This window comes from Dissoconium aciculare (genome assembly GCF_010015565.1).
Source record: "Dissoconium aciculare CBS 342.82 unplaced genomic scaffold K489scaffold_3, whole genome shotgun sequence".
Classification (NCBI taxonomy): domain Eukaryota; kingdom Fungi; phylum Ascomycota; class Dothideomycetes; order Mycosphaerellales; family Dissoconiaceae; genus Dissoconium; species Dissoconium aciculare.
In genome coordinates, this window is record NW_022984953.1 from 494369 (window position 1) to 508252 (window position 13884).

A 13884-nucleotide genomic window follows, 5' to 3' on the forward strand; every position below is an offset into this window, starting at 1 on the left:
GACTGGCACTTCAGCCATCACACTCACGTACACCCGCCGTTGCCTTTCCCCAAAGCTACGGGCTTTGGCACTACGACGCCAGGACCCTGTTATAATCTCACGTGTTGACGCGTCCCCTTGGTAGTTTGCCCCGCAACAGTTATCCCGCGCGCAATGTTTACGCTAGTGTCAACATTTCGCAGCATGCGCTCACTGCTTTGAAAGTAGGCCCGAGGACAATACGATCGGCGAACGGCAAACACACTCATATACGCAGCACTATGCCTTCAGAACTACCCATTCGCGCTTCCCGTCGTGTCGCGACTCGAAGGGCTGCGGCATCTAGCGAAGCCGAGGAGCCTGAACACAGTGCAGGTCAACGCCAGGGTCAAAATGAAGATGAAGACGCCAGTATCCCAGCAGCCAAAATTTCTCCACGACGAAGAGCAGCCACTTCGGAATCTTCAACCAAAACTAGGCTTCCGTCGAGGAGGACCAAAGTAGCGACGGAGCCAGAACCCGCTTCGGAGTCTTCAGAGGTCCTTAGCCCATCAAGTAGCATAGCTGAGGAGCCACAATCACCAACGCGATCAGCTCCGAAACGGCGCACTGTGAAAGATGCACGCGCTGCGCGAACGAGTCGAGCGGCACGACCATCGATCGCGCCCCAAGACGTTCCGCCCACCCCAGAACGAACCGCGACTCCAGAAACGCCTTCGCAACAGGATCGGATGTCAGGAGATATCACAGAGACAATATTGAACGAAGCGACTCCTCGCCCCAAATCGCAACGGGTGATGGGAGATGCGCTAGACGAAGACGCGAGAGCGGAAGAGGAAATCAAACCAAAGATTGAAAGGACTTCCGAGGAGCTGGAAGATGTTACGGAAGTCACCCAGATGACCAATGCGCCTCGATCAGAGACGGTGGTCAAACGAGTCGATCCGAGTGTAACGAAGCTTGAAAGGCCGATGGACATCGTTGTACGGAAGCGAGCTGTCGGTATTCAACCATCAAACGAGACCAATGAGCCGAAGGAGCGGATGACAATTACATATTTGATCCTGACGAATTTCAAATCGTACGCTGGCCGGCAAGAAGTAGGCCCGTTCCATGCCTCATTCTCGTCGGTCGTCGGCCCCAATGGATCTGGCAAGAGCAATGTGATCGATTCATTGCTTTTCGTTTTCGGTTTCAGGGCGAGCAAGATGCGTCAGGGTAAGATCTCTGCGCTCATCCACAACAGCGCGGACCATCCAGATCTGGAATTTTGCGAGGTCGAGGTACACTTTCAGACAGTTATGGACCAACCTGGAGGCGGATCTACAGTCACTCCAGACTCACAGCTGGTCATTTCGCGGAGGGCGTTCAAGAACAACAGCAGCAAATACTACATCAACGGGAAGACATCCGATTTCACGACCGTTACAACACTCTTGAAAGATCGCGGAGTAGATCTTGACCACAAGCGTTTCTTGATTCTGCAGGGTGAGGTTGAGTCAATCGCGCAAATGAAGCCCAAGGCCGCGACGGAAAATGATGACGGACTTCTCGAATATCTCGAGGACATCATCGGCACATCAAAATACAAGACCCCAATCGAAGAAGCCGCAACAGAAACAGAGGCTCTTAACGAGGTGTGCCAAGAGAAGAGTGGCCGAGTGCAGCATGTGGAAAAGGAAAGGAACGGTCTTGAGAGCAAGAAAGAGAAGGCACTCGCGTACATTCGCGACGAGAACGACTTGGTTATCAAGCAATCCGCTCTTTATCAGGTCTACCTTGCGGAATGTAGCGATAATATCCTTGTGGCAGAAGAGGCTGTGGGTCAAATCCAAGCCCAGCTCGAAGAGGAGCTGTTGCGACATGGCGGTGCTGAAAAGGAGCTCGAAGCTATCGGGAAAGCGGTCAAAGCCGAAGCGAAACACTTTGAGAAGATGGAGAAGCAGACGAAGGACCTTATCGACCAAGCTAACAACCTTGACAAGGTGTTAGTCAAGATCGAGGAAAAGAAAAAACATCTATCTGGCAAAAGGACGAAAGCGCAAAAGGCCCTTGACAGCGCTGAATTCAACATCGGTCAATCTGAAACAGGTGCTCAGCGTGCTCGAGAAGACGCCGTGCGGCTCTCTGGTGAGGTCGAGGAACTTGAAAGCGAGATGGCTGCAGCAGAAGACGAGCTGAGCAAGATCCGTGATTCCCTCAAAGGCAAGACCCAGGTCTTCAGTGACGAAATTGCGACAAAGCAAAAGCAGCTTGAACCGTGGAGCGCGAAGATCAATGGAAAGCAGTCTGCTATAGCCGTCGCGCAAAGCGAACTGGATATCATGCTCGAGAGGGAAAACGCTGGCGCCAAGGCTGTTGCGGAGGTGGAGGCGAAAATTCAGGCTTTGACGGAGCAGCGAGCTGCAAAGCACGCGGAGCTGAAGACTTGCGAGCAGGAATGCGCGTCCGCAGAGAAGGAGGCCGAAGCTGCGAAGAACCAGCTTGAAAAAGTCTCGGCCAAGGAGCCTATAGTCAAATCAAAGTTGTCTGCTGCTCGCCAAAAAGCAGAGGAAGCCCGGGCCAGCCTATCTGCCACTCAAAGCCAAGGCAGGGTGCTTGCAGATCTTACGCGACTTAGAGACTCAGGTCGAGTGGAAGGATTTCACGGACGGTTGGGCAACCTGGGCGCAATCGACTCAAAGTATGACGTTGCGATCTCGACTGCGTGCCCCGCGCTGGACAACATGGTTGTTGACTCTGTCGAAGCCGCTCAGCAATGTATCGACTATCTTCGAAAGAACAATGTTGGCCGCGCGAACTTCATCTGTCTAGACAAGCTCCCCCGACGCGATTTGTCGCAGATTGAAACACCTGAGAATTGCCCACGGCTGTTTGATCTTGTCCGACCGAAGCACGAGCGATTCTTGCCTGCCTTCTACAGCGTGCTCCAGAACACTCTAGTGGCGAAGGATTCAGAGCAAGCTGATCGGGTGGCTTATGGCGCAAAGAGATGGCGCGTTGTAAGCATCGAAGGCAAGCTGATTGACAAGTCTGGTACAATGAGTGGTGGTGGTACGAGAGTCGCTCGTGGTGCCATGTCATCGAAAGTCGCAGGAGACATGTCTAAGGAACAAGTCGTCAAACTAGAGCAGGATCGCGATACAGCAGAGAGCGAGTACTCCGAAGTCCAACAGCATCAGCAGGACACCCAACGCGTGATCGAGGAAATCACCGCTCGGATACCAGAACTCAGGACGAACGCTTCGAAGCTGACTCTGGAATTGAGTAGCATCGATCGGAATATCCAAGATGGCAGGCAACGCGTCGATGAGCTCTCCGCCGAACAGCGATCATCAAAATCAGACAAGAGCAAATCGTCTGCACTCGAGAAGACAATTGTAGCGCTTGAGAAAGACGTTTCGAAGTTGCGATCGGAGACCGAGGGTATCGAGGCTGCTATCAAGGAGCTGCAGGACAAGATCATGGAGATTGGTGGAGTAAGGCTTCGTGGACAGAAAGCCAAGGTCGATGGTATCAAAGAGCAGATCAAGTCGCTCGTGGAGCGACGGGACGCAGCCGAAATTGACCAAACTAAGGCCGACAAGGCTAAGAAGAAGCACGAAAAGGCGCAAGCAGATGCTACTGCTGAGCTGGCAAAAATCGCAGACGACCTCGCAAAAGTTGAGGAAGAAGTTCAGGCGCAAAAGGATAGCTCTGGTAATTCCGCCCTGCGCCGACAGGCCGACGAGGCCAAGGAGGCCCTGGAATACAAGAAGGAAGAGCTCAATGAAATGAAAGCCGACTTTGATCAACGTACTGCAGACCTCAATGCCACTCGTGGATCGGAGGTCGAGATGAGAAATCAGCTCGAGGAGAATCAGAAGCATCTGGTTACCAACCAGAAACAACACAAGCACTGGCACGAGAAGATGTCGAAATTGACTCTACAAAATTTCACAGAAGACGGCGAGGAGCAGGAACCAGAGCCTGTTGCCGAAATGAGTAGAGATGAGCTCGAAGACCTCGACAAAGACGAGCTCAAAGCAAGCATTGCCACGTTAGAAGAGCGCACATCACAACACGTGGAACTCAGCGTTCTTGCCGAATATCGCCGCAGGGTGTCAGAACATACTAGTCGTCTGGAAGATCTCAACGCAGCTTTGGCGGCAAGAGACTCTGCCAAAAAGCGTACTGATGATCTCCGGCGCCTGCGGCTTGAAGGCTTTATGGAAGGATTCTCGACTATATCGCTTCGATTGAAGGAGATGTATCAAATGATCACCATGGGCGGCAATGCCGAGCTCGAGCTCGTCGACTCTCTTGACCCATTCTCCGAAGGCATTCTCTTTAGTGTGATGCCCCCCAAGAAGAGTTGGAAGAACATCTCGAACTTATCCGGTGGCGAAAAGACGCTGTCCTCGTTGGCACTAGTCTTTGCGTTGCACCACTACAAACCTACGCCGCTTTATGTCATGGACGAGATTGATGCTGCCCTGGACTTCCGAAATGTCAGCATCGTTGCGGCATACATCAAGGAGCGCACCAAGAACGCGCAATTCATTGTCATCTCGCTGCGAAACAACATGTTCGAGTTGGCGGCGAGATTGGTCGGAGTGTACAAAGTCAACCACATGGTGAGTCGCAATGCCTTTTGCTTGGCGGATGTGCTATCTTACTGACCATTAATCTTTTAGACCAAGAGCGTGACAGTGGAGAATCGTGAATATATCACACAGCGAGCGTGATCGATGATGGATATGCTATCATATGACAAGTGCCACGATTGAAGGAAAGCATGACTATTGAGACGAAAACCTTTAGTACGGGAACATGTTGGCGTTCATGTTCATGTTCATCTCACATATGGAATACTACTTGGATAGCAGTGCCCATAGTGCTTCGATACCATCCGGCAATTTCACGAGTCTGAGTCTGTAGAATTGTGCTGAGTCTGTGACGCGATGTTCTCTACATGAACCCTCCAATATCTGTCTCTCGTCGTGTATCGTGTGACGCGTCAAAACATGGACAGTCGGATAGAAATGCCCGCCTTGTTTTACCCCGGCTTTTCTATTTCTGGCGGCCCTGCAGGAACTCATCATCTAGCTCGCGTCACCTACGATAGGCCAAGCTTGACCAATTTTCAGATTGTCAACACACATCAATCGACGCGCATCGCGATAACGACCTCGATGCCGGGCTGACGTCCTACGAGCATGTCCAACTGAAGCCAAAAGCGCAAATATCCTCGAAGCCCGAAGCATCCACGCCTCATGGCTGCCGCCGCCACAGCCCTTGCGCCGAACGCGACCAACGGCGAATCTCCGAAACTCGTCAAGAAGATCGGCGCGAATTCCACCGCGACCACGCAGACCGTGTTTGGCTGTCGTAAGTCTCGAATCAGCCCACATTGGTATCGAGAGTCAATATTGACACCAGTAAATCGCAGCTCATATTAAGAATCTGCTCCAACAAGCCCGGACGCAAGCGGTTGATGGCTACACCAAGGTGATAACTTCGCTTCAAAAGGAGGGAAACCTGAGTGATCGAATACACAAAAGCGGCGCTGCTCCAACAACTAGTGCTCGGGGCACTTTCTTGTGTTTGCAGTGTCCTTATGTGAGCAACGTGAGGGAGAAGCACCACAAGAGCCATGGGTTTTGTAAGCACGGCGCATACATCGATGACATTGATAGAGACTGACATCCTATCGCAGCTGTGGATTCTTCAACAGGATTCATATACTGCATAGAATGTAAGGACTTCGTGTATGATACGACCTTTGAGGAAGTGCGCACCGCCAGCAGCACCCGAAAGAGAAAGCTATCCGCCACTCTGCCAGATACCGACAGGAGGCTGGTCTCAGCAAATTCTGCAGCGACACCATGCGCGGCGACAGGACTGCGCGGGTTGTATAACATGGGGCAAACCTGTTTCATGTCCGTCGTTCTTCAATCCCTCATTCACAATCCGTTTCTACGCACATACTATCTCTCCGAGGGCCATCGGGCAAATGATTGCGAACGAGAGGCCTGCACATCATGCGCGTTGGACGCTATCTTTGATGATTTCTTCGCGCAAGAGAAACACGAGGGATATGGAGCGGTGCACATGTTACAAGGCTGCTGGAAAGGTGGAGGTAGTCTTGCCGGATACAGCCAACAGGACGCACATGAGTTTCTGGGATTCATACTGAATAGTCTTCACGAGGCCATCACGGAAGATGACGAGAAGATGAAAAAGAGCAAGAATGGCAAGGACTGCACATGCGTCATCCACCAGACGTTCGGCGGCCAGCTGCGCAGCACCGTCACCTGCCTTACGTGCAGGACCACAAATGTCACCTTTGACCCATTCATGGATCTAAGTCTGGATGTCAAAGGCGCAGGGCCGGTGCCAAAGAAGAAAAAATTGAATGCAGCAAATGGAGCTCAAGCCAAAGATGTGGCTCCAATGGACCTCAGCGAATGTCTGGAGCGATACACGAGCGCGGAGACTTTGTCAAGTGACAGCTACCACTGTCGAAAGTGCAATGCATCCAGTGAGGCCAAGAAGAGGCTCAGTCTCAGCCGTCTTCCGCCTGTCGTGCCAATTCACCTCAAGCGTTTCTCGCACTCGAAAGCCAACTCTCAAAGCAGCAAAGTCAACACAAAAGTCCGCTTCCCTCTCACACTCGATCTCACTCCATACATCACCAAAGCCGCGGCTGCTGCCGAACAAAAACCTCCGCCCGCAAACGATCCTGATGACGAAGATGAGCAAGACGATAACATCGATGTCAAAACTCCCACTAAGCCTGGCGGAAGCAAGGATGCTCTAAGCCAAACCCACACACCCGATGCGAAATATCTCTTATCGTCGGTGGTCGTCCACAAAGGCAAAATTGACAATGGTCACTATATCTCCTATGCACGGCAGAACCGGGAATGGTTCCGATTTGACGACAGCATGGTGGTGCGCGTGGAGGAGAAAGAGGTTCTGTGCGCGGAGGCGTATATGTTATTCTACGTCATTGAGGAAATATGAGATTAATGATTGTTGACGAGAAGCACACATGGCAGAATCTCTCAGTGACATCAACGTCGATGTATCAGTCCTGAAGCTCCTGAAGATTTCAGACAAGCACCTTTCCTTTTCACATGGCGAACATCGCGTCGGGAACGATGTACCCCTCCGTGACATCGCTAGGGGTACCGCTAGGATAATCCCAATGATATTCCATCACCTGAGCAATCTTCCGCGCCCCTTCGTAGCTGGATATCTGGCTCACAAGCCAAAACACAGAGTCAATACCGCTACTGATCCCGCCCGACGTGATCAACCTCGCGCCCTGCGGGGTGCTTCCCGCGTCAACCCACCGCTTCCGGACCACGGTGGTCTCTGGGCCATCGCCTTGAACGGCCGCACACGTCCGACGCAAATCGTCCAGGGAGAGAAAGTGCGTCGTAACGGTTTTGCCTGCGAACAGACCTAGCTCGCCCAGAACGAGGGCGCCCGTGCAGACCGAGACGATCCATCGGCTGTGGAACTTCTCGCTCAGGTTTCCATCGAGCTGTGCGAATGCTTGCACGACAGGTGCGAGGCCGGGCACCGCGGCATGGACGTCTTTGCCCATGCCACCGGGAACGATCAAGATGTCATAGCTAGCCAGCAATGTGGCGTTGTTTTCGAGGAGCTCGTCGAAGCTGTGGTGCCGCTTCATGATGATGTTCTCCAGCGCGGTGGTGTGTTCCGTGGCGGAGGCGATGGCGGCGGTGTAGGTCGCGCCGAGACCTTTCAGGACATCATTGTGGTTGAAGATTTCTATGGGCCCATTGACGTCGAGGGTGTTGAAATTGGGAAAGAGGAGGAAGAGGACGGAGGCGACGTTGACCATTTTTGTTTCCGGGGAGGTGAGACTGGTTGATTGATGGAAATTTCGAAGGCGTTTCCTGTGATTGTCGATGCAATTCTACCAATGCATTCGCGTTCTGATAACTACGAGCGTAGAAGTTTATGTATAATAGGAATGGCAGAGGTGACGGCGCCAGAACCTTGTTTATCTACATGCCCAGGTGTGTACGAACAAGAAGCCCTCCGTGAGATCGCAAGGATGGTTTTACGACGGATCATTATTATACCCCTGAGCTGATGTGGCAGTCCTCGTGGCTGCCCGTGCCCACGGCGGTGCGCAGATTCGGCTCCGCAATGACGAGCTGTGACTCACGATGAGCAAGTTTTGGTACCACACTATTGGAGAAATATCAAGACGCTCGAACAACAGGCAATTAGGTGGAAAATACCAAGAGAGTTCATGAGGTATTGTAAACAAAATCGGACCTGCCGAGGTGTGTGGCTTGCTGCGGACGCATGTGCATATGGGCTTCGGCGTTGTCCGCTCTGATTACGTTGTGTGAAAGCTCCAAGGACAGGCGAATACTTCGCGTCACCCAACACTCTTGTCTATGCCATTCATATTAGGATAGATCGATACGCATCATTCGTAACATCGACTGGTTCGCACTGCATGAACAAGTTCTCTGATGTTGGCTCCATATATTTTCCCAACATTACATGATTGATCGATGAGAAACCCGTAGGCTCCAGTGAGGAAGGTATATGGTTTGCACATCGCGGGTCTCCGTCATTGTTGTTAGATAGAGACTTTGCATCTGTCTTTTATGAGCACTCACCAGCATCGACATAAATTTAGAAAGATCTACCTAGGTATCGAGTGTGCACGTTGCATTTCGGCGTGGGATTCGACGAGAGCTGTGATTCGGATGAGCAGAACACTTCTAGTCCTGGAGAGCATCTTTACCCAGCACACTTGGCATGTTTGACATTGCCAATGAACGACCTTGATTCACCTTTCGAGATTCGCCTTCAGCGACGCTTCCGGCATGACATCAGACCATGTAGTCTTGCACAAAGCTGTCGAGGATACCAACGATGCTTGCTTCATGCTCAGGTCAAGTTACCTTCCGAATGGTTGACCAGATGGCTATTCGGTTACCCTCCGAGTGATCATCGAGCTTTCCAATGGAAAAGGCCACCGATTGCAAATGGCCTTTTGGTAGCACTCCACCCCGGAGCTCTACAGCGATTCACCATTACGCATAGCAACGCATAAAGATGTCCATCATGCCCACGCTATCATTCACAGATCTTGGCTGTCAACGTGTGTTATGTTTGTGAAACCGCCCATCAGAAGTTGAATGGCAACACGAGAACGCATCTCCGAATACATAGGTAGGCAGCCAAGAACTCGGCGTTATCCGATCACAACGGTCGATGAAGATTGAACCCCTTTCGGTCGGGTCGCATGGCAGAGGTCGGCTTTGTTGATCAACTCAAGAGTTGCACGATGCCCGCCGGATCTAGCATTGGATGTCCAGCTGACGATCCGATCGTCACCGCCAGATCTGGACGCGACCTGTGTTGCGTTTCACAAGGTATCGCAAACCATTATTCGGGACCTGCTGACATGCCTGTGAGACGCAGAGCGACTGCACCAGGCTGGAAAGATATCTCGCTGAGATGCGCTAATGAGCTAAATCGGCGTAGGAAGGGTTCCTAGCTCATGTGTGATGGATGTCTGTGAGACAGGAACGTCGTCGATCCGACGCGAAGAACATTCTCCAGTAGAGTCGGCTTCAATGATACATGCAGTATCAACGGTCCCGTGCACGCGAGGCGGCTGAATGCATGTCGTCCACGTTTCCGTTAGATAAAACCTATTGTACTAATGTACCTCAATCATGAATCATGTGCTGGTTAGTGTAGGTGGCTTTCATTATGATTGAATAGCACATACGAGGATCGTCGTTGTCTAGTGACTTGGGATGAGGGGATTGGTCCTGTATCTAATAAGATGATATTATTGTCTGGGTGGGGCACGCGGCGGGTGGCTTGACCTACCACAGATGCCCGCGGGCAGATGGATGCAGATGTGCTGACTCGTTCCGCTCCGTTCGTTGGACTCCAGGGCTTCGAGGGCTGGACAAGCTCGCATGAGGAGCCTAAGTTCCTTTGGGCCCTTTCTCCATCAATCCATGTTTCGCAAATCGCACAACTTAGACGTGTGTCATCACTACGAACGATCCATGTCGGTCTGTTCACATCGGACAATGAAAGACGAGCTGGACGATGAACCTCTGGACCTGTATGCGTTTTATCATCTCACAAACGTATGTCCACAGCCTCCATTTAGGACTGGTTTACCACCCTTCGGCCAGTACAAATGATTGGTGACAACGCCACACGAGCTGATTCGAGGGAGGAGATGATCTGCACTCATCAATGCATACGGTATGATGAGTCTGTATGACAATCCTGCGCGATAACAACCGTCTCGAAACGGCGATAATGCTGTCACGACATAATGACCAGCAAGCATTTCATCGCACCCTCTCGAGTCGTTCTGCACCAATCTCCGTCCAATTCAACCAATCAAGCCACTCAAGATCGTCCCGCCTGGCGTTGCTTGATTACACGCGCTTTACCTGTCAAGGCAGGAGACCGAACTCGTCTTAAAAGCTTACACTCAATCCAGTATGGCCGCCGGGCTATCATTCTGGCTCTGATAGCGACAACACCTTTAATTATGCGGATTAGTACCTGCATCTGTATGTGCTGCGACTGTCTGATGTGACGATGTGATACTACAGGCTCGGCAAAATGATTGCGGCACAGTCTCTAGGGATATATATCCCGTCGTATCTCTTGTTGAAAATGTCTCTACTCCGAGTACCTCAGCGATTGAACCCGGCACGATGCAGATTCACGTGCGAGCGTCTGTCATTGGCGTGCTGACCCTTGCCACCGCAGCGATTGCGGCACCCAAGCAAGCGTGGTAGGTCATTGCATGCTATGTTCTTCAAAGAGGGATCTTGCTGGCCGAGATGTTCGGTCAAAGCGTGTTCCTAATATAATCTACTCAGGCCTGATCATAGTCCCTACATTCCTCATCAATACACTCGTCCTTCGCCAACAAAATATGGACACGCGACTACCACAAGTCCTTTGAGCTATGGTTCAGGTGGACACACATCATCGTCCACGACAATCCCAACGAGTTTAGGCCCATGTGGCCAAGTGTCTGCACTGGCATCTTCCTTCTTAGTCGCAAGTCCTAAAGCCACTCCGACGGTGCCTGCTCAGCTAGCATACGAATGTATAAACTCTGTGCCGTTCAACCAGTCTGCAGCACTGGCGTACATGGATTCGATTCGGCCGTATGTCGACTGGCAGACATCGATCGAGTATCTGAAGAATCCGCCCAGTGAATATGCTAGCAAGATTCAGCCAGCATACGATTTCTATGCCAATTGGAATTCCATTCGCAGCAAAGCCGCTGCTGGCTCGTATGCTAGCGAGTATGCTTTTGGCCATGACATCTATGAGGCCTTTCACCTGGCCCACGATGGCCATTTCGTTATCTACACGGACAGCTACAACTCTGTCTTTTCCTATGGTCGCAAGACTCCGCTTGTGTCGGTATCGCTTGATGGCGTGAGCATTCCTCAGGTCTTCGTCTACCAGGATATCCTCCAATACGTGTCCAGTAACTCGACAGGCCGCAAGCCCAGTCCCTTGAAGTTGATCAACGGCCAGGACAGCACCGAATGGCTTCTCAACTTCTCGCAAGTCGGAAGCCTCCAGGACAGAGATGCTCTGTGGAACAATATGTTCTATCTTCTAGGTCAAGTCTCGCTCGGTTCGTCCGGCTCGGGAACTGGAACGTTTGCCGGTAATGGACGAGGACGATGGTCTTATCCCGGACCTACCACGTCGCTTACATTTGTCAATGGCACGACCGTCGTCTTGGACAACTTCGCCCGCGTGCTGAAGCCTTTTGATGGTATTCAGACTGGCGCCGATATCTATCGCCAGTTCTTTGCTGTGCCTGCAGGAGCTGTTCAACCCGCTGCAGCAGCTGCTGCTCCGACGAGTTCATCAGAATCATCAAGTGTGTCTACAACAGTGCCTTCGAGTGCACCCACATCCGCAGCTGCTTCGACCAAGGCTGCACCTCCCGGATATCCTTCGCCGATCGTCCGGGAAAAGAACAATCTCAACTCGGGCTACTTCCTCTCTGGCGCCGGTTACGATGATGTAGCAGTGCTCAGTGTACCATCGTTCGTTTCGACCGGCCCTGATGAGATACCTTTCCAACAGACGAATGAAATTTTGATAAATCGAGCCATCGCAGGTATGTGCAATGCTCTTCGACATAAGGTGTCCACACAGCTAACAAACAGACAGAGAACAAGACCAAGCTCATCATCGATGTGTCCGCCAATGGTGGTGGTACGATTCTTCAAGGTTATGATCTTTTCAAACAGCTGTTCCCTCACATCCTACCCTACGGCGCTACACGGTTCCGAGCTCACGAAGCATTCGATTACATTGGACAGGAAACCAGTTACTTTTCTGGCTTAGTCCCAAGAAGTCTGGACACTAATGATACCGTACAGGGGCTAGTCTCGAGTGCCTTCAACTACCGCACGGATACCGACATCGATTACAAGCCATTCACCAGCTGGGCTGAGAAGTATGGACCGCATGCATATGGTCCTCAACCGGACAACTTCACAAGCATCATTCGTTGGAACCTCAGCGATGTCCTGACCCCGGACAATTCTGGTGGAATCTACGTCTCTGGCTATCTCGAACGTGCAAACATCACGAAGCAGCCATTCAAGGCTGAGAACATCATTATCGTATATGATGGATACTGTGCTAGCACATGTACGATCTTTAGTGAGCTCATGCGACAGCAGGCAGGCGTGAAGACAATCGCGCTTGGCGGGCGTCCCAATAAGGACATTATCCAAGCGGTTGGCGGAATCAAGGGCACCAATGACTTTCCCATTGACGACATTTTCTTCTACGCCCAAGTACCGTACGCCTACCAATACAAGCATTCGGCAGCATTCTACAACAAAACCGCACTGGGCGAGTACAATGACCTTGTGCTCATCCGGTCAGCTGCCACGGCTATGAACGTCCGGGATGGCATCCGCCAGGGTGATACCACAGGCACACCGCTTCAATTCCGATATGAGCCTGCAGATTGCAGAATCTACTACACTCCTGCTATGGCAGTGGATCAGACCGCTGCATGGAAGACGGTTGCTGATACCGCATTCAACGGCAAGAATCATTGTATCGCCGGTGGATTGAAAACATATGGTGCTGCGAGTGCCGCGGCGGGACAGGGCCGTGTCCAGGCAGAACAGGCATTTGAACCAGTCTCTGCGAGTGGCGATGTTGACTATGAGGCTCATTTCAGAGCGATCGACGAGGTCTGGACGGGACGAGGCGGCGTGGAGCAAAGAGCAAATTCGGTCATGTTGTTGTAGACGATGGATGAACTAAGTTCGCGATGGTGAAAGTTACACATGAAGTATACAATGTATGAAGGATTTTCTCTCTCTCCTCATCAAGCAGATCGCGGCCAACCTACCACGGAGATCTCCGTGCATGCAATACGTTGACGTACAGGCCGGCATCTGTGTAGCCGCGGCAACTGCTCCGCCCATGCTATTGAACTTGCCAATCGGACGAGTCCCCGGCTGCTTTCGTGACGGTGAAGGAGGAACGAAAATAACGGTGTGATCCATGTACCAGACGTGGATGGGCTGACAAGTGTTTTATCCTCAAGCGATGGGACACGAAGCCCAACTCCCGAGCCCGAGTCCGAGTTGCAGAGGGAAATGCATTCCCACCCGGCATATCGATTCCTACGTGGCTTCCCTAGCCGGACCAAACATGCAGATTGTTGACGATGGATGATGAAAGGTCGGCGAAAAGTTCCCACGCATACCAACAATCAAGATCCGTCGTCTCATCTCACGCAATGCATATATTTCATGCATGCACGCACTCATCCCGCGCATATGAATGCAGCAGAACAGCCATGCGGCCTTGCAGCAGGGG

At 51.7% G+C, this 13884-nt stretch overlaps 4 protein-coding genes across 4 annotated transcripts; 3 read left to right on the forward strand and 1 right to left on the reverse strand.

Moving 5' to 3' along the window:
• Positions 1-260: 260 nt before the first annotated feature.
• On the forward strand, positions 261-4899 carry K489DRAFT_392953 (uncharacterized protein; the record flags this gene model as incomplete). The annotated part of the gene is made up of 29 exons (XM_033606758.1): positions 261-773; positions 831-977; positions 1002-1112; positions 1137-1197; positions 1240-1328; positions 1353-1430; positions 1467-1472; positions 1497-1649; positions 1677-1799; positions 1821-1848; positions 1870-1883; positions 1911-1966; positions 2012-2114; positions 2136-2195; positions 2223-2266; positions 2291-2345; positions 2379-2492; positions 2532-2720; positions 2760-2765; positions 2799-2851; positions 2903-2981; positions 3012-3051; positions 3076-3098; positions 3132-3284; positions 3309-3377; positions 3399-3485; positions 3507-3518; positions 3558-4595; positions 4656-4899. 29 exons carry the CDS (start codon positions 261-263, stop codon positions 4704-4706), a joined length of 3555 nt encoding a protein of 1184 aa, XP_033461996.1. The 3' UTR covers positions 4707-4899.
• Positions 4900-5234: 335 nt separating this feature from the next.
• K489DRAFT_387107 (cysteine proteinase) lies at positions 5235-6987 on the forward strand (the record flags this gene model as incomplete). Its single annotated transcript, XM_033606290.1, has 4 exons — positions 5235-5349; positions 5411-5623; positions 5678-6603; positions 6772-6987. The coding sequence occupies 4 exons, from the start codon at positions 5235-5237 to the stop codon at positions 6985-6987; spliced, it is 1470 nt and encodes a 489-aa protein (XP_033461997.1).
• A 109-nt stretch (positions 6988-7096) lies between these two features.
• K489DRAFT_368181 (class I glutamine amidotransferase-like protein) lies at positions 7097-7837 on the reverse strand (the record flags this gene model as incomplete). Its single annotated transcript, XM_033602932.1, has 1 exon — positions 7097-7837. The coding sequence occupies one exon, from the start codon at positions 7835-7837 to the stop codon at positions 7097-7099; it is 741 nt and encodes a 246-aa protein (XP_033461998.1).
• Positions 7838-10787: 2950 nt separating this feature from the next.
• K489DRAFT_352017 (uncharacterized protein) lies at positions 10788-13385 on the forward strand. Its single transcript, XM_033602462.1, has 2 exons — positions 10788-12154; positions 12208-13385. The coding sequence occupies exons 1-2, from the start codon at positions 11161-11163 to the stop codon at positions 13305-13307; spliced, it is 2094 nt and encodes a 697-aa protein (XP_033461999.1). The 5' UTR covers positions 10788-11160; the 3' UTR covers positions 13308-13385.
• The last annotated feature ends 499 nt before the right edge of the window (positions 13386-13884 follow it).